Source organism: Prionailurus viverrinus, chromosome D4 (genome assembly GCF_022837055.1).
Source record: "Prionailurus viverrinus isolate Anna chromosome D4, UM_Priviv_1.0, whole genome shotgun sequence".
NCBI classification, from domain to species: Eukaryota; Metazoa; Chordata; class Mammalia; order Carnivora; family Felidae; genus Prionailurus; species Prionailurus viverrinus.
In genome coordinates, this window is record NC_062573.1 from 1573214 (window position 1) to 1591021 (window position 17808).

A 17808-nucleotide genomic window follows, 5' to 3' on the forward strand; every position below is an offset into this window, starting at 1 on the left:
ATACATATGTTCACTGCTTTATTCTTTGCCTTTTGTACACCTACAAATGGCATAATTTAAAAATCTTTTTAAGGAAAATAAAGGGTTTGGGTGGGGAGATGGGTGAAACAGGTGGAGGGGATTAAGAGCACCCTTATCGGGATGAGCACTGAGTCCCGTAGAGAATTAGGCCAGCAGATCGTACACCTGAAGCTAACGTAAGGCTGTGTTAATTATACTTGAAGGAAGAAAGAAAGAAAAGAACATGGTGTAGCACAGCCACTGGCCAGGGTGCACATGAGAATCACCTGTTGCTCAAACACTAATCTGGTAGACGTGGGGCCTGAGTAGCTGTTGTGTGGTGTGAAACTTTCTTTCTTTTTTTTTTTTTTTAACTGAACTATCACATACACGCAGAAAAGAGCGCAAAGTCTTACGCACAGCCTAATGAATGTTTATAAGTGGCTTCCCAACTTTATGGCTTGCCCTTTCTTCCCGTAAGTGGTGCCTTTTTGATGTTACTGAAATCTAATTTATCAGCCTTCCGTGGTCGATGCTGCCTGTCTCCTATCGAAGGAAGAAATTAAGGTTCTTTTTTCCCACATGGATATCCAATTGATCCAGAGCCATTGACTGAAAAAAACCTTTGCTTTCTTTTCTGGTGGCTTTGCAACGGCACCTTCGTCACCCACAGCTGACCGCATGTATGTGTCTTAGCCATGTTCTAGAAGTTCCCCAGGTGACAGGAGCCCCTAATTAAGAATATCAGCCGGGCAGGTGGTGGCTGGATATACCGCTCCCACCCTCGGGGCAGCTGGATCAGCGGTGGCCCTGGGTTTTCACTGCACTGCCACTCCTCCAAGTCCAGTCCGCTGTGGCCTTTGTCCTGGTTGACCCCATGACCTCCAACTTGTCCCTGGCTTCCACACTTGCTTTCTCCACTCCCTTCTCCTCCCTGCAGCTGGAGTGAACTTTGTAAAAAGCAAACTGATCAAAGCCCTCTCCTACTTGATACGAGGCCCAGATGGCCTCTCCGGCTTTACCCCATTTTTCTTTGTGTCGGCACCCAGCCACTCGGCTTCCCCTGCGGCATGCTTCCCACTGCCCCCATGCCTCTAGGCCCTTCAAGGGGCCTCTCCTCCTGCCAGCAGCAGCCTTCTCTCCTTCCTAAGTGTTAATCACCCTCAGGTTTCAGCTGAGCCACTTTCTAGGACCTTCCCTGAGGACATAGCCTAACCGGTAATTACATTTCCTAGTGTGACCATCTGTTCTGCCTGTTTCTCCTGCCAGATCTGAAGAGCTCCAAGCAGGCAGAGACGGTGGCCTCCTGGGTCTCTGCTATTCCCCCGAGCCCGGGCTGGCACAGGGCAGTTTCTGGGACCATGCTTACTCACTGAGTGAAGGAGGCAGGCTGCCTGCCTGGTTTTACCTTTGCAGAGGAACTGCTGAATGGCCTGGGTCCCAGCACTGCACACCTCCTGTGGGGGGTAAACCATGGACGAGGCGTCGAGGCTCAGAGTCTGCAGACACAAGGGGAACCTCTTTATACGTGTTGTCCACTTCGCTGGTCAACACAACCGCCAAGCACCTGATTTAGTTATGAATGTGTGTGTTTACGGTCTCCTCTGCCCACGCCAGGGGCGGCTCACCTGTCTTGTTCCTGCTGTGCCCCAGCATCTAAAACAGAGCCTGGTGTGCAGTCAGCACGTGATTAATGTTTTTGTATAAAAACATAAGTTAAGTGGACAAAAAAGAAACTGTATTTGTATAGAATACACAGAAAATAAGATTCCGTATTTGTTAAAAAAAACACATTCTCTCGCGTTAGTGTATTTACAAAAACAATTTGGAGGAATATATATCACACTCAAAACCGTGAAGTTTTCCATTTTGTTTGTTTGCTTATCCGAGCCCTCCTCCTGCTACCCTCTCATTTCTTCGTGGAGGCCTCCTGAATCCCAACTGTGGGCCAAGCGCGGAGTGCCCAGTGCATGCATGAGTTACCTAAGGCCCGGGTCAGGAGCCTGTACCCTCCGTGCCTGGGACAGACAGGCCTGCCAAGCCAGACAGGACATTGCTGAGTGGGAAAAGCAGCTTGGTCGCCCCCAGCCCTGGCCAGCACAGCCCTTGTACCCAGGAACACGCACTGCAGTGGGGAGCCTGCTCTGGAGCAGAGCACCTGACTGCCGGTTTGGGGGGGCAAAGTCTAAAGAAAACTAACCCACATGGGTAATATTGGTTACCAACAGTAACGTGTGGTGGACGCTGGGGCCGTACCACCCAGTTTGGTGGCCATGAGCCATGCCTAGCCACATAAGTTTACTTTTTAACTGAGTAAAATGAAAGAGAATTTAAAGCTCGGTCCCTCGGTTGCACCAGCCACATGGGACACACAGTTTACGGTGTTTCCATTAGCTGCGCTCAGCCGCTCGGCCCTGGTGTTAGACTCCAGCTCGTCCTGTTCTGGATGTGTCTGAGGCACGGCCCCCTCAGAGGTAAACAGGCACGTCACCCAGCCAACAGGCCATCTGATGGGCAGTATGAGACAACGTGCGAGAAAGACCTTGGCCTTAACCTAGAAGGGCCGCTTACTGTCTCATCCTGAAAAAGGGTTTGCCCAAGGTGCCACCAAGGTCAAAAGCTTTCTGTAAAGACTGGATGTGAAATGCTTCACTCCCTGCACTCCCTCTACAACGGCTTCAGAATCTGTGCCGCTGTGAGCTGTGTGCTCCAATGCGGTGGCCACCAAGCACGTGTGACTTAGTTTATTAAAATGTAAACTAATTAAAACTCAGCACAAGTAAATACATACCTCCTTGGTCATACTAGCCACACTTCCAGTGCTCGAAAGCCACGTGGCTACCGATTTAGGCCGCACAGTCATTGAACATTTCCATCAGAACTGCAGAAAGTTCTATTGGACAGCACAGAGAATAACCATGTCTCGGCCTCTCTCCAGCTGGCCCGGGGAGAGGAGCTGACCACCCTGTCCCTTCTCAGGCAAGCTGTCACGGCAGGAGGGACCAGCCTCTGGCATTAGCCACCTCCCTTTGCTGTCTACACATTCACCTGCCCATTTCTGATACAGAGGCCGATGCTCAGCAGTCTGATCTGAGAGGTAATTCACTGATGGCTCATCAGAGGATTCTGGGATGTTGGCCAGACTGTGTGTCATATGGATGGATAAGTCCCTGTTCCAGAAGGTTGAGTTGCACAGAGGTGAAGAGCAAGGGCCCTCGATTCAGACTGCCTGGCTCTTAATCCTGTCTCTGCTATCACTAGCTGTGTGGACTTGGGCAAGCTCCTTAAACTGTCCATGCCTCAGTTTTTTCATCGGCAAAAGGGCACAGTAGTATTTGCCTCACAGGATTTTCATGAGGATTCAGGGAACTGATGCAGGTTAAGCACCCAGCTTTAGTAAGCACCAGATAAACATAGGCTGTCTGGTCATTGCGACTGTAAGAGCCCACCTTCCCTGCGTGAACTGCCTTGTGTCAGCGTCTGTCAGGGCCTGGATTGTGTGCCCCCTGAAAACACGTATGTTGAAGTCCTACGCCCCCTGTACCTCGGATGTCGGTACATTTGGATAGAAGGTCTTTAAAGAGGTAATCAAGTTCAAAATGAAGTCACCAGGCTGGGTCCTAATCTGAGATGACTGGTGTACTCATAAAAAGAGGAAATTTGGACACAGCCACATAGAGAGGGAAGGTGATGTGAGGACACACGGAGAAGATGACTGTCTACAAGCCAAGGAGAGAGGCCTCAGAAGGAACCACCCCTGTCCACACCGTGATCTTGGACTTCCAGCCTCCAGAGCCGTGAGAAAATAAACGTCTTGTTCAAGACACCCAGCCTGTGGTTCTTTGTTATGACTGCCCCAGCAAACTAATACGGTGACCTAGGAAGAGTTTGCCCTCTGCCCCCTGACCCCTGCTCTGATGAAATCTACTTTCTACACCTCCAGGCAAGGCCGCTCTCCCGTCACAGCACTCTGGGCTCTTCGAGACCTGGACCCTCCAGACACAGCAGCTTCCGACCACATCAGATCCCTCCTCTGCCCTCAACACGCCCTGTGCTCTCCACTTCCTGCGTTCTTGGTACTGTTCCCTGCACCTGAGTGCTCCCTTTTCCGTGTTTATTTCTCCAGAGCCAATTCTCTCACAAGGTCTGGCTCGAACACCACAAAGTGCTCACAGCACACCTCCCGCAGGATGCAGCCTCGGGTCTTCACTCTAGGAGCGTGCTCTCCTGCCTCCGTCACGGCAGCAGAAGTCACCTAACTACAACTGTTCGACATCGGTCTCTCTGTGAGCTCCTAGAGACGTGCCCGGAGATCCCTGTGAGCCCAGCACACCCTGATCAGGGCAGGCATTCGGGAACGTGGGAAGGGGAAGGTGGGCGGGCCAGAGAGGACCCCAGGCGAGAGCGGCTCCCCACTTACTTCCAGGGTTCGAACGTGTGCCAGCAGCTGTGGCAGCCTCTGAATCTCGTTCTCACTGATGTCAAGGGTACGAAGGCTTCGAAGTTCCCCCACGGTGTCGGGAAGCTCCCTCAGCTTGTTATCTGCAGAGACCCCAACGGCACAGCTCGACCCCTCCCCCCAAAGCCCCTTCACCAGCTTCCTGCCTGACACGAGTCCTGCCAGGACTTGAGGGGAAGTGGGTGCCTCACTCTGAGCCTGGGGCACGTGCCGGGTCCCGAGACCTGAGGCTCTGTGAGGAAGAGCAGCATGGTCGAGTTTCGGTGACCTGGGTTCAAGTTCTTACTCTGCCACTTACTAGCTGAGCGCCTTTGGAAAACGGACTGTACTTCCTTGGGCCAGTTTTCTCATCTGTAAAACGGGGATAATAACGCTATCTGGCCTCAAGGGACATCAAAGGGTTCAATGCAACTATGCATATGCAGCCCTCAGCACAGTGCCCACCACATAGTAAGTGATCGATAAACACGGCGTCATTATATCATTCGTATGTTACAAAATGAGTAAACTGAGGTGTTTTGTGCAGAAAGTGCTTAAGGACCAACCAGAGGACATGAGGAGCCAAGGGCACGGGAGGAGGCACGGTGCGTGTGACTCTGGGCTCTGTTGCTAACACACGGGGTGGTCTTGAGCAAGTCGCTGCTCTCAGCCTCGGTCGGGGAGCACACCTCCCTGTCAGGGACTCGCGAGGCTCGCCGCACCGCTGACTGTGAAAGCGGTCTTCCCTGTGCGTCGGGCCCTGTCAGAAGCGTTACTGCGGCTCCTGGATGCTCTCCCCCACCAGGCCGCCACTCCTACCGCTCCTCGTTATTACAAATACGAGTGCCCAGGTCCCGGGAACCTGGCTGGCGAGACGGTCTGCCCTCCGTGCTGTAAGGCCCTGGCCCTGAAGGGTCACGGGAGCTCTGCAGATGCCCCGCCTCTAGTTACCTCTAGGGACAACAGGGGTCAGTCCAGCTTAAAGGGACGCCCCAGGACTGGCTGCCCTCATGCTCAGTGGTTCCCAGGAGGAGTGCTCTGTGGATGCCGGGCCGAGACAGCCTAGAGCTGACTGGGAATCACACAGACAGGGCTTCCTGGCCCCTACCTTTCACGTTGAGGGTCTGGAGCTGGATCAGGTTCCCAATGGAACGTGGCAGATATGTCAGTTGATTCCTTTCTACGTTCAATACCTAAGAAATAGGGACAAATGACATGAGAACCCACATACGAATAGTGTCTACCCCTGCTTTAGGCCAGGCATCACCTGGGCACCACACACACCTTTATCTCCTCCTGACAGCCTCATGAGGAAAGCATAAATTGTCAGGATCCCCTTTGAGAGATGAGAAAACTGAGGCTCACACTGATGAAGTCACGTGCCGGAGAGAGCAAAGCCAGACCTCGAGCCGTTGCTTGCTGAGGTTCCGTCCCTTACGCAGGCCACAGAATGCCCAACAACGGACCCGCGATCAAGCAAGGAGGAAGAAGGGGACTAGCGGGTTTGGGGATCTGGGGGAGGCAGCAGTGACAAGTCTCTAGTTCCCCGAGCGTTGGGGGAATGAAGCTGAGATGTGTAAAGGCAGCAGGATCTGCCCGGGGCCTCAAGGCTAGCAGCTGGCGGTGGCCCGCCCAGAACGCAGGCTTGTTGGATCCAGCAGGCCACGCCGTCTCCCGGATGCGGCACTGCGGGGCGAGCCAGGCCAACAGGGTGACATGCTACGGACTCATTAAACATTGACGCAATGGAAAGCTAAGCAGCCGTTACAGATAACGTGGCAGGTAAATATTTGATGAACCAAAGGATGGCTCTGGGTTATTGTCAGGTATCCGCAAATTACAAGGCAAGGATGCACCGATTCTATAAGAATGTACACGTTAAAAAAAAGTCCCCAAAGATCCTCCACCCGGGTATTCACCGTGGCTTTCTAAGGGGTGCCAATCACCACTTCCCCACCACGTGTTCTCTGTGTGCCGTTGGGCAAGTGACCTCAGCTTTCTCCTCCGGAAAATGCAACGGCATCACCCAGGGGTTGCTCACTCACTTCATTTCCTGGTCTCCTCCATGTTGGAGGCAGTGCGCTAGCTGGGGTGCTGCCCTCAGAGCACTGTGACTCAGTCAAGTCAGCAAACACTTGATTAGTAACTATGGACTGTCCTTATGCTCCCAGGGAAGTCAGCCAGTGTAGGACCGAGGCCGATAAGGTAGATCTACTTTGACAGGGAGGTCGGGGAGGCTTCTCAGGGACACGTGGGCTGAGAGATGATGAGTCGCTCAGGCCGAGGGAAGAGGGGAGGTCTGCGTGGACAGGCCCTGCCACAGTGGGGTGAGAGGCCAGGAGGGGTTCAGGAGCTGACTGCCGGGAGCGACGGGGACAGGAGAGGAGGCTGGAAAGCAGGTGGGCCCGTCATACAGGGTCTGAAGGGGCTCAGTGAAGAGAATGGGTTTTAATCTCAGTGTGGAGGAAAGCCGCTTCTTTCCCTGTAAAGTGGGGCTAATACCAGCACCTGCCTCGCAGCAAGGCTGTGAGGAAACATATCAGAGATGACACGAGGGAAATGCTTAGCTTGCAGTGGGCTACGACTGACCAGGACCACAGTGAGAGGCTGAGGCAGAGCGCCGGATCCGTCATTTCCTGTAAGTCGTGGGGGCTTAGAGGAAATCCCAAAAGCACATGCCAGAAGTATGGTATAGAGACTCCCACATTTCGGACTGCCAAGGCCAGGGCGTCCGAGGTCCCTCACGGGAAAGGGGCAGAGGCAGCTAGCACCAAGGGCAGCCCCGGGCCTGAGCACAAGGAGAACTCTCCAGGCTTGTTCGACTGCAACTTTTCTCTTAGACCATCAGAGGCGGGTTCTGTGCATCCTGCAGCCATACCTGGAGGGCGGTCAGCTGCCCTATATCGTCGGGAAGAGCGGACAGCTGATTATCGTGAAGATCCAGAACCTGCGGAGGGAAGACAAGCTTAAGCCCTCAGTCACCAACCGAGAAAGCCCGCAGACTTCGGGCTCTGGAGCGAGAAGATGCCGGGGGTCTCTTCTTGCCTCTGGTGTCGGAACAGAAGGCTCCAACTCTTCCTCTCCAACTAAAGGATAGTGTATTCCATCTCTGCTCTGTTTCCAAAATATTATACCATCTCTTTCATCAGAAATTCATTAAAAAAAATTTTTTTTTAATGTTTATTTCTGAGACAGAGAGAGAGAGACAGAGCATGAGTGGGGGAGGGGCAGAGAGAGAGTGGGAGACACAGAATCTGAAGCGGGCTCCAGGCTCCGAGCTGTCAGTACAGAGCCTGACGCGGGGCTCGAACTCCCAAACCGTGAGATCATGACCTGAGCTGAAGTCGGTCGTTCAACCGACTGAGCCACCTAGGCGCCCCATCAGATGTTCATTTTTAACTGTTGAGCGAAAACAGTATGCTATAGAACAGTATGCGTAAGTATTCACGTTACAGAGGAAAACTCCCCACGGTATAATTATATTATTTATGTAGAAAAAGACTACCAAATATGCGATAAAATATTGATAGCGGTTCTCTGGAGTGTGGAATTATATACGTTTTTCCTCCTTTTCTTTGTTTAACTGTACTTGTTAATTTTTTTAACAACGAAAATGAGCAAACAAAGCACAGGCCACACACTGGAGTAGGTACATATGTTTCATACACATATGTATGAAATAGAAACATACGTATTAAATATACATCTGAAATACATATAAAATGTTACTTGTTTTACGACAAAAATCATGAATGTTGGGCCAGAATAACAAAGAGAAGTAAAAACTACCCCAACTCCTATAAACCAGAAATAACCACGAAAAACACTTTCATGCCTGATGCTGCCATCTTCTCTTCTTATTGTGTGTCCCCACTGTCATAGCTCATGTTCACGTACAATAATCCTGAGGCCATAGGTCACATCGCATGTGAATATATCCCAGTCCCTGTTCTGGAGAGGCTGACAGTTAAGAGGGGGTCAGCCTAGACACAGGGCTTTCACACACCGACCACATGATGCCTGGAGCCCCTCCGGGGCCTTCTCTTTTGGGCTCATCAGTTTCCAAGCCCTCTGTGAGTTCACCCGCTCTGAGTTTACAGTTTGCCTTTCTACCCGTCCAGCAGGCTCCCCAAAGGCAGGGCTGGTTATCTTTGTAACCCCACCCCATGCACAGTGCGTAGAAGGTGCCCAATAAGTTGTGCTGATCCCACCCGAGCCTGACTGTTAAGTTAGGCCTGCATAACCTATAACAAAGGGAGTTTGGCTGCCACCTGGAGCACCAGGCAGAGCCCGTGACACGGGGGACAAGGGCCCCTGTACCTTGATGGTTGCAAGACTCAGGAGGCTGCAAGATTTAGGGAGCAGGTAAGTGAGGTGATTCGTGTGGACAATCAACACCTGTTTGGAAAAGATTTGTGGCGCGTTAGCCTGAGGATGAGCAGCGGGCAGGGGCAGCCAGCTCGGCGCGGGAGGTACGGCAGAACCCGCCTGCCTCTGCTCTCCCGGACACTGCGACGGGGGATGTGCTTCAGAATCACGGAACCTGCAAATGCAGAATCACATGACCTGAAAACCTGTAACTTCGAGGGTGAAGGGGATCTCAGAGGCCTCATTCTACCTTCCACCCTGAGGAGGGTCCCTGTGCAGCTGTCCTGATCTGAACCTTCCTTGGCGTCAGCATCTTCATGTAGGAAACAGAATAATAAAGTAGCTGCCTCCAAGGGCTGGCGTATGATTAAGAAACTAACAGACAAAAAGCACTAAGCCCAGGACCGGCCTGGGGTCCGGGGCTCAATTCGTGTCATCTGTTGCTTTTTCTATTCGGCACCGACCCTTGCACAGAAATGTCCAGTGTCAAGGAGCTCACTCCTGTGTTGGTATGGAACACTTTTTTTTACTCTTAGCTGTTTACATGCAAAGTTGTTGCCTTTCTGAAAATCATTCATTCCGTTCTTAATTTCTTCTGGGTGACCAGCACGAAATGAGTATAGTTTTCATTACGATTAACAACGAGGTCACCCAGTGTTTACTGTGGCAGGCATCATGCCCAGTGCACTTGCCTTTCTATCTGCCCACCTCCCTACCTGCCACTCAATTCTCACAATACTGTTTCAAGAGTAGAGCTGGGAGTGTCTTCATTTCACAGATGAAGAAACAGATGTAAGAGTTGGTGGAAGTTGCCCAACTCATGAGAGGGGCAAAGCCAGGATGTGACCCAGGACCATCTGACCCCAAAGCCTGCTCTTCTAACTGTGCAAACACCTGCATCAGGCTGAAAGGGTGAGAATCAGGGAGAATGGAGGTGCCTGTGCCAAGAAGGCAGCTCCTAAAAATCCCACCCGATTTGAAACCAGCAAACACGCATGAATGAGTCTTGAAAATGAGGATTCAGCTCACCTTTTTCTGTAGAACTTTGCATGTTGCAAAAGCCCCAAATGGAATCTAAGATGGGAGAAAGAAGAGTCAGTGCCTCCCCTCCAGCCAGTTTTTGTTTTCTGAGGAGCACACATGTGAGGGGGGGATGGGGCAGGAGGTGATCAAGTGCAAAGTCCTCCCATGGAGGACAGCACTAAGCCAGGAGGGTGGTGGGGCACGCTGGTGAGGAATGCCGCTGGGGACATGGTCAGCCCTTCCTTATAATCAGCTGGCAGGAGACTGCCCTGCCCGGCCCTAGCCCATACACCATCTCCAACATGAGCTCTATTTGGGCAAAAGAAAGATCTCTGGTGCTGGGCACCAGCTAGAGAGGCTGGGGAACCCCAGATCTCCCAGTTCCCTGGAAATCTGTGTGTACATTTTTTTTTTTTGATTAAAAAAAATTTTTTTTTTCAGAGAGAGCACACGCAAGTAGTGAAGAGCGGAGGGAGAGGGAGAGAGAGAATCTTAAGCAGGCTCCGTGCTTAGCACTGAGCCCGACATAGGGCTCGATCCCATGACCTGGGATCATGACCTGAGCTGAAATCAAGAGTCAGACACTCAATTGACTGAGCCACCCAGGCACCCCTGTGGGTACATCTTTTAGACTCCTTGATTCTAGGAAGACTATGTTGAGGCCAACAATCATCTTAATTATTCTGAACAAAAGCAGAATCTAAGGAAACTTCTCTTGATTGCTTGATGCTTCTGGCCTTTTAAAAGCCCCAGTCCACATCTGTCTCTCTCAGGGACATGTGATCCAAGAAAAAAAGGACAGATCAAATTCATAGCCGGAACACTACCCCCAGTTTACCTCTGAGAGCTCACATTTAGAGATGTCAAGAATGTCATCTGCCCCAGCTTCTTTTGCCTGAGGGTGAAAAGAATGATAGAAAGTGTTCAAACAAAACACCCTTGCAGGGTGGACAGACCAGGCAAAGAAACACAGGATCAAGGACCTATTAGAGACCACGGACACCATCTGGTTCACCTAGTCCATTTTGCAGGTGCGCCAATGATCCCCGCTTTAATGGGGCTTGAGGTCCAGCAGGGCGGAGCGAACGAACATGGAATGACAACAGGGATCAGTCTTGGGAGGGAAGCACAAGGCACTCCTGAGCACCTGACAGGCGGCCTTGTGGGTCTGCTTTGAGTCAGAGATTTCCTCTGCGAGTTGGGGAGGCAGGCAGGAGGGAGGGAGTGCACGGCTTGTTTGGGGATAGTGTAGAACCCTGTTTCATGAGGGCAGAGGTAGAAATGGACTCAGAGGAAACCCAGTTTCCCTCACCAGGCACATCTGATACTCCAGGCGTTTCCGAGCCTCTTCACTGGGTTTCCGCTTCCGGAAGAAGAGAGGCATTCTTCCTTTCCCCCCGGAGTAGTCTTCACGACTCTAGGGCACAGGAGAGAAATTAGGGCCTGGGGAATTTGTGACACATCCAGGACAGGCAGCCACAGGAACGCAGAACACGTAGCTGATCTGCTGGACCGTATGATCCTTGAGGGCAGGGGCTATGTCCATCTTGACCATCAATCTGTGCCGTGAGCCCGGCACAATAGGTCTTTCTAAGGATGCTCTTTGAGAACTCCTAGCAGATGGGACTGATGAATCACTTCTAGTTCCTGAAACACTATAAGAGTGGCAAACCAAGCACGCAAGGCATCGGCCAGCCATGACCTTGGGGATTTCAATCACACGATAGGCAAGGAGATCTCTTAGTAAAATAACACCCCAAAAGCAATCCTCAGACACCTTACCACCCTCATGGCTATTACTCCATGAGCGTCTCACCACAGCCCAGGTTAAGGTAACGAAACTGGCACGCGAGCTCAGTGATCTGGTTATACCGCCTGGATTGTAGAGAAACCAGTCTGGAATTCTGCTCTTTAGAGTCCTGATACTGTGGGGTTTGCCCAACTCCTTCATGCTCACACTACCTTGGCACACACTGAGTACGTTGTCCTGAACTCAGAAGCTAGGTGCTTACTGCCTGCCCTGTATCTGCAAATATCAGTGCTTGATAAGGGACATCAATGAGCCAGGAACAATGTTGTTACTACTAATAATGTTACCAATACCAGGTTCTGTGAGGATCCAGTGTTTTCATGTATGTGAAACCCGTAGCACATTACCAGTGTTCAATAAATGTCAGCCACATAGCACTATACATCTCACAAACGTTGATTCAGCGCCTACCACAGCTTAAGGAACTAGGGAGAAGATGCAGTTGAAGAAGAAACACACCCAGTCCTCAAGGGGAAGGGCGGAGATCACAGGTCTCCGCCCACAGGGGCGTGGGCAGTCCGGGGAGCCGGCCAACCTGCAGAGCTGGCTCAGGCCCCTCTTGTCACCTACTTGCCAGCAGTGATGGGGATAATCTAAACACAGCCCTCCCCCAGCCCTCCTTGATGACAAGCTCTTACCCTTACCCTGCTCCCCAAGGACTAATCCTCTCTCACCTCTCCCCAAAATTCAGCCCTCCCCCGACCTGCCCCACAGTGGCCATCCCCTCTCCATCCCTCCCATAAGATCAGCTCTTCCCAACCTGCTCCTCGATGTCCACCTCTCATCCATTCCTTACCCGGACGTCCAGCCCAGTGGGAAGAACCACACCCATCCTCCCCAGGCTGGAGTGGGGAGAGCCCCACCTGGCTTTGTGGGTGCACAAGTCCCCAGTGCTCGTTCCCTCGGGTGGACCTGAAGGTGGGCAGGTCACTCGTAAGGCTTGGTCATGGACGTCGGGTCTCAAGAGCACTGGGCACCGGGCCCGGGCGGAGCGGGAGTCTGGTATCCTCCAAACGCAGGAGCTTGGGACCAAAACAAAACTCTGAATCTCAGAAAGTCATTCAGACCAGGATGACGAAGTCAGACTCTGAAAACCGTATAATCTTGGAATTAAGAGTTGGGTGAGATTTAGACTCGAATCAAGTTGTTTTGATAACCAAAATGCACACATCACGAGGGAGCTAAAAGCGGGCTCGGGGTCCCCATGACCTTAGGGTCTAGGAATGGGGATGCGGACACCTTAGGGGAGGGGCGGGGCTTTGCAACTGGGCGACAGGAACCACAGGGTGACCCTCACCATTAGGGAGAATAGAGAATAGCGGGGCCCGAGAGCAGCCCTCTCTTGTTGCCTCCCCCAGGGGAACCTCCCGAACCCCTCCTTCCGAACCCTTAGCCACAACTCACCGCGGACTAGGGTTCTCCAGCCCGTCAGCTCAGCCTCAGGAAACTGCCCATAAGCAACATGGCGGCAAGGACGTCGCTGGGAGGCTGGGCGGAGCTTAGCGGTTCTCGCGAGAGTCGTGCTTTCCGACCTATATCCGGCGCAGTCAGAGAACCTTCCGGTCTTTTGGCTTTCGGCTCGGAGGAGGCGACGGTGCAACGCTCTTCGGTCGTCCCGAATCCGGGTTCATCCGACACCAACCGCCTCCACCATGCCGCCTAAGTTCGACCCCAACGAGATCAAAGTCGGTGCGTGCTTTAGATGTGGCTCGGGCTGCGAAATGGAGCATCCCTCCTCCCGGCAGCCCGTCGGCCCCGCTGCCCCAGCAGCCGTTGCCGTTTTCACGTCGGGCTTTAAAAGTGCTGCCTGCTAGAGGCCTTTCCAGTGCTGCGTTCAGGGTGCTGTGAGGTCCTGGTCGAGTCTCTTAACGCTTTCTGGGCCTCAGCTTCCCCACGTGTAAATGGGGAGGGAGGACCGGACGACCTGTGGTGGCTTTGCAGCCCGCACGCCTTAGGGTAAGGTTTGTGTCCGGGCGCTTCTCTCCTCCACTGGGTTGGCCGCCCCAGTGCGGGCCTCGGTAGCCGGAGCTGAACCGAAGGCCCCAGTCCCACGTGGCGCTTGGAGCGGTCCACGCCAGGGAGGAGGCGGCTCGCCCGCTGGGGGGTTGGGAGGCCTTCCTCGCTCCCTGCTGAGGCCCTTGGTGCTGTTCCGAGAAGAGACAAGCGGTGTGGCCAGCCCCGGAAGGATGGGGGGAGAAGGCTGGGACCCGGGGGCTCCCGGTGCAGCGCCGCTGATCTTTTTTTTTTTTCCAACGTTTATTTATTTTTGGGACAGAGAGAGACAGACCATGAACGGGGGAGGGGCAGAGAGAGAGGGAGACACAGAATCGGAAACAGGCTCCAGGCTCTGAGCCATCACATCAGCCCAGAGCCTGACGCGGGGCTCGAACTCCCGGACCGCGAGATGGTGTCCTGGCTGAAGTCGGACGCTTAACCGACTGCGCCACCCAGGCGCCCCTGATCTTTTCTTTCTACAGTATACCTGAGGTGCACTGGTGGTGAGGTCGGTGCCACGTCTGCCCTGGCCCCCAAGATCGGCCCGCTGGGTCTGGTAAGTCATCCTCGTGGAGGCCTGTTTCTTGTCGAAGGAAAGCAGTTCAGGTCGCGCTTGTGCAAACGAGACCGGATCTGAGGTGCCTTTGACGTTGACAAGTTGGCAACCCCTGTGAGCCACTGGCTTGGAAGTACTCCCATAGCAGGGTGATACAGGAAGCGGGAACAGGCTACTTTGAAGCTGTAATTTTTACTCTCCAGTGGCTCTTAACTGCTGCCTTTACTGTACCTGAGGGATGGGCCAGGGATCTGTGAGGGCTTAGAGTAGGTTGGTGGCACTGGGCTGCCTCCTTAGCCTGTGTTTGCTAGTCAGGGAAATGGGCAGATCACTGATGGGATTAAATATTGGTTGGGAGGATTAAGTGGGCTGTGGGTTAAGATCCTGGTGAATTGTATGTAGTAGCTTGCACAACCTGTTCATTAATGTGAGCAACTTTACCGACGACTGCCCTATTTACCTACTTGTTTATTTTTATGCTTTTTCTGAGCTTGCATTTCCCTGAGTATCGTCAGGCCTTTATTTCTTGGACATTGGTCTCCTGACCCAAACGTGTTTCTCGCGTGGTCTTGCTTAACCAGTGTCTTAACTACTTTTCCTTGGTTTTCGGTTTAGCTGGCACCCAGTGAATAGCTTTCCTGTTGAGGCTGGTGGTCATTAGGAAATCTTAAGTAGCAAATGCCCAGACCCCATCCCTGCAGATTGACTTGGATTGGTCTGACACCAGGAATCTTTAAAACCGTCCAGGTGATTTGAATGTAACCAGTGTCAAAAATCCCTACAATAGACCATGTGGGTCCTTATGGGTGGGTAGGTAGGTAGGTAAGGGACTTTGCCTTCCTAACAACCCTGGGTCTGCAGCTTACAGTCCCAAGCAGACTTGACCCCTAGCTGCAGTTCTCCAATGTATACAACTGTAGTAGCCATTTCCTTGATTCACTGGGTGCAGTTACATGCTTTCAGACTGCCCCTGTGTGCTGGATTGGAAAAGGTTTGGGGTGTTGCCAAGGGAGAAGGATAGGGCAGGGCGTCAGGCTGTACTGCAACTTCGAGCACAGTGTAATTGTATACCTTTTTTCTATAGTCTCCAAAAAAGGTTGGTGATGACATTGCCAAGGCAACCGGTGATTGGAAGGGTCTGAGGATTACAGTGAAGCTGACCATTCAGAACAGACAGGCTCAGGTACTTGCTTTGAGGGGGAGGGCAGAGGTAGCAACCCTCTGGAATCCCTGGGTGGAAGGTTTTTGCTGACATGGCCATCTGCCCCAGTGGTGAGCTGAGGGCAATTTTAAATGTGGGGAAGCCTTTTTTGAGAGCAAGGATCAAGAAATTGTAGATGCGGGCTCAAACACTAACTTGTCACTTGTGTGACATTGGGCAAATCACTTCATGTCTCTTAGGGTAGGACACGTTTTAGATTGTGAAAAGTAGTTGACAATGTACAGCAAACCCCACCTGGCCCATGTTTTTTGAGAGCCAAGTTGCTTGGCAGTATTGACCTTTTTCATTGGAGGGTGGAGGAGGGCTTAATTTACATGGAGAATCTCTTCTGCAGATTGAAGTGGTACCTTCTGCCTCCGCCCTGATTATCAAAGCCCTAAAGGAACCGCCAAGGGACAGAAAGAAGCAGAAAAACAGTGAGTGGTCTTTTCCCTGGTAATCTGTGAGTGGTGGTGTCTACCCAGTGTGATACTTAGCTGCATGTTTTTGCTTTAGCAGAACCTAGGGATGGCACAGGGATTTGCTCAGAAGCTGTTAGACAGCCAGGCACTGCCAAGAAGTGCCTCACGGCTCTCCCCCAGTCCCCTTGCCCAGGACTGGCCCTCCCTAAAAGTACATGCAGGAGGGAAATAGGGGGAAGTACTTGACAGTGATGTCCAATAATCAGACCGTTTCTGAGCTGGAAGATTCTGACAGCTTAACTAACCCCAGTAACTTCAGTTTGTCTTTTTTTGTGTAAAAAAAGATAGTGTCACCCACACAAGGTTCGCAGAGACCTGATTTTACCCCAGCCACCCGCCACTGCACCTGATCAGTTCTCGTGGCTGGTGCAATCCAGTGGTGAGCTGATAGTAAACCCCAGCTTAGGAAACAGGGTTGTTCTTCATGTGGATGACTCTGTGCCGAAAGCATGGGAACAGCCTGAAAATAAAGGTGAAGGGAGAATATGTGGTCTTCTCTGGCCTTGGGTTGTGACACAGCTTTTGCTGTTTATTTCTTCTGCAGTTAAGCACAGTGGAAACATCACTTTTGATGAGATTGTCAACATTGCCCGACAGATGAGGCACCGATCGTTAGCCAGGGAACTCTCTGGTAAGTGGACGGCAGGGAACCCCCTTGTTATATGGGGTGTATTCACTGAGTGGGTAGCATTTCTCAGCTTGGAGGGATGTTACTCTGTAAGACCCACAGTTGGGGTGCAGGGTCTTCTGGGTTTAAAGAATGACTTGGTATCAGTGAATATTTGGGTCGGGTGTGTTTAATCTGGGTGTCAGAACCCACGGACCCTTTGCGTTCAGAGCCTGTATAAATAACTAAATGGAGTTCGGAGTTTTGGCTTAGAGGAGCAGGGATGTTACTCCATAAAATAGGCTTAATTTCTCTTTATCTGATGTGAAAAAGTATTTCCCCTTGGGTATATGAGTATTGCTGAAGCCCCTCTTAATGCCACTTTACTTAATTACAGGAACCATTAAAGAGATTCTGGGGACCGCCCAATCTGTGGGCTGCAATGTTGATGGCCGCCACCCTCATGACATCATAGATGACATCAATAGTGGTGCAGTGGAATGTCCAGCTGTAAGTGACTTCTGTTTCTCTTGCCTAGATCAGGGTGAGAGCTGGAGGAAAGCTAAAGTAGTTATTTGTGCAGGCTGCAAAGTTTCTAGAAATGGTCAGTAATGGGTTTGGACTATTAAGAATTTCTTGTTCCACTAATGATAGGTTTTTCTTTTTTCTTTCCCACAGAGTTAAGATTAAGAACTACAAAGGAAACTATTTTAATAAAGGATCAGTTGACAACCAGTGGACCTTTTGATACAGCCTCTTCCTTGAGGGACCTACCCCCTTTGTGGTCAAATGGTGGCTAATGGGGTCATGGTGGCAGAACCTCTGGAAAAAGTCGTTGCTTGGGTAACCAGCTCCTTGTGGGTCAGATTGCTGCCCTGTATGGCACTAGCTCAGAGAAGACCCCTAGAAAGGAAGTCTCTGTGCTATTTGTAGGCTGCATGTATTCATAGAACTCTTCAGAAGAACAAAATTCTTGGCCAAAAAGAAAACTACCCCAGTGTGAAATGGTCAGGAATCTATCCCAGACCATTTTAATTCTTGAGTGTGTTAGGGGCCCATAACCCTTAATGTGAGGCTTCACTATCCATTCCAGTGCACAGCCAGGGCTCAGAAGCACTGATGGGAAACAAAGAAACCTGACCTTTATGTCCTTAAGGGTCGTTTTCTTTCTTTAAAAAAAGTTTTTTTAGTGTATTTTGAGAGCGCGTGGAAGCTGGAGAGGGGCAGAGAGGGAGGGAGGCACAGAATCCAAAGCAGGCTCCGGGCCCCGAGCTGTCAGCACAGAGTCCTATGCGGGGCTCAACACACAAACTGTGAGATCATGACCT

General features: G+C 51.7%; 2 protein-coding genes and 1 non-coding gene across 8 annotated transcripts in view; 2 read left to right on the forward strand and 1 right to left on the reverse strand.

Annotated features, from left to right (window-relative positions):
- LRSAM1 (leucine rich repeat and sterile alpha motif containing 1) overlaps positions 1-13143 on the reverse strand; it is a 39456-nt gene extending 26313 nt beyond the window's left edge. For 2 of the 6 annotated variants that reach the window (XM_047829925.1, XM_047829926.1), the window contains exons 1-10: positions 13044-13143; positions 12503-12661; positions 11142-11246; positions 10668-10724; positions 9836-9880; positions 8759-8836; positions 7317-7385; positions 5547-5631; positions 4421-4542; positions 1409-1499 (exon numbers count right to left, since the gene is read on the reverse strand). In XM_047829925.1, the coding sequence (XP_047685881.1) occupies positions 1409-1499; positions 4421-4542; positions 5547-5631; positions 7317-7385; positions 8759-8836; positions 9836-9880; positions 10668-10724; positions 11142-11213 (619 nt within the window). In that variant the 5' untranslated portion in view covers positions 11214-11246; positions 12503-12661; positions 13044-13143. Of the gene's footprint in view, positions 1-1408; positions 1500-2791; positions 2852-4420; positions 4543-5546; positions 5632-7316; positions 7386-8758; positions 8837-9835; positions 9881-10667; positions 10725-11141; positions 11247-12502; positions 12662-13043 lie in introns of those variants that run through there. The other 4 variants (XM_047829928.1, XM_047829923.1, XM_047829924.1 and 1 more) reach the window with 4 other exon arrangements.
- Positions 13144-13177: 34 nt separating this feature from the next.
- RPL12 (ribosomal protein L12) lies at positions 13178-17215 on the forward strand. Its single transcript, XM_047829960.1, has 7 exons — positions 13178-13328; positions 14117-14190; positions 15275-15373; positions 15747-15828; positions 16418-16504; positions 16878-16990; positions 17159-17215. The coding sequence occupies exons 1-7, from the start codon at positions 13292-13294 to the stop codon at positions 17162-17164; spliced, it is 498 nt and encodes a 165-aa protein (XP_047685916.1). The 5' UTR covers positions 13178-13291; the 3' UTR covers positions 17165-17215.
- On the forward strand, positions 16207-16334 carry LOC125151048 (small nucleolar RNA SNORA65). Its single transcript, XR_007146607.1, has one exon. It is a non-coding gene; the product is annotated as a small nucleolar RNA SNORA65 (small nucleolar RNA).
- Positions 17216-17808: the final 593 nt, after the last annotated feature.

Excerpts from the sequence above, each read along its gene's own strand:
- RPL12 (XM_047829960.1), top strand. The coding sequence starts at position 13,292 with ATGCCGCCTAAGTTCGACCCCAACGAGATCAAAGTCG. Across the intron at positions 13,329-14,116 it reads CCCCAACGAGATCAAAGTCG|TATACCTGAGGTGCACTGGT; the intron begins GTGCGTGCTTTA and ends TTCTTTCTACAG. Across the intron at positions 15,374-15,746 it reads TTCAGAACAGACAGGCTCAG|ATTGAAGTGGTACCTTCTGC; the intron begins GTACTTGCTTTG and ends TCTCTTCTGCAG.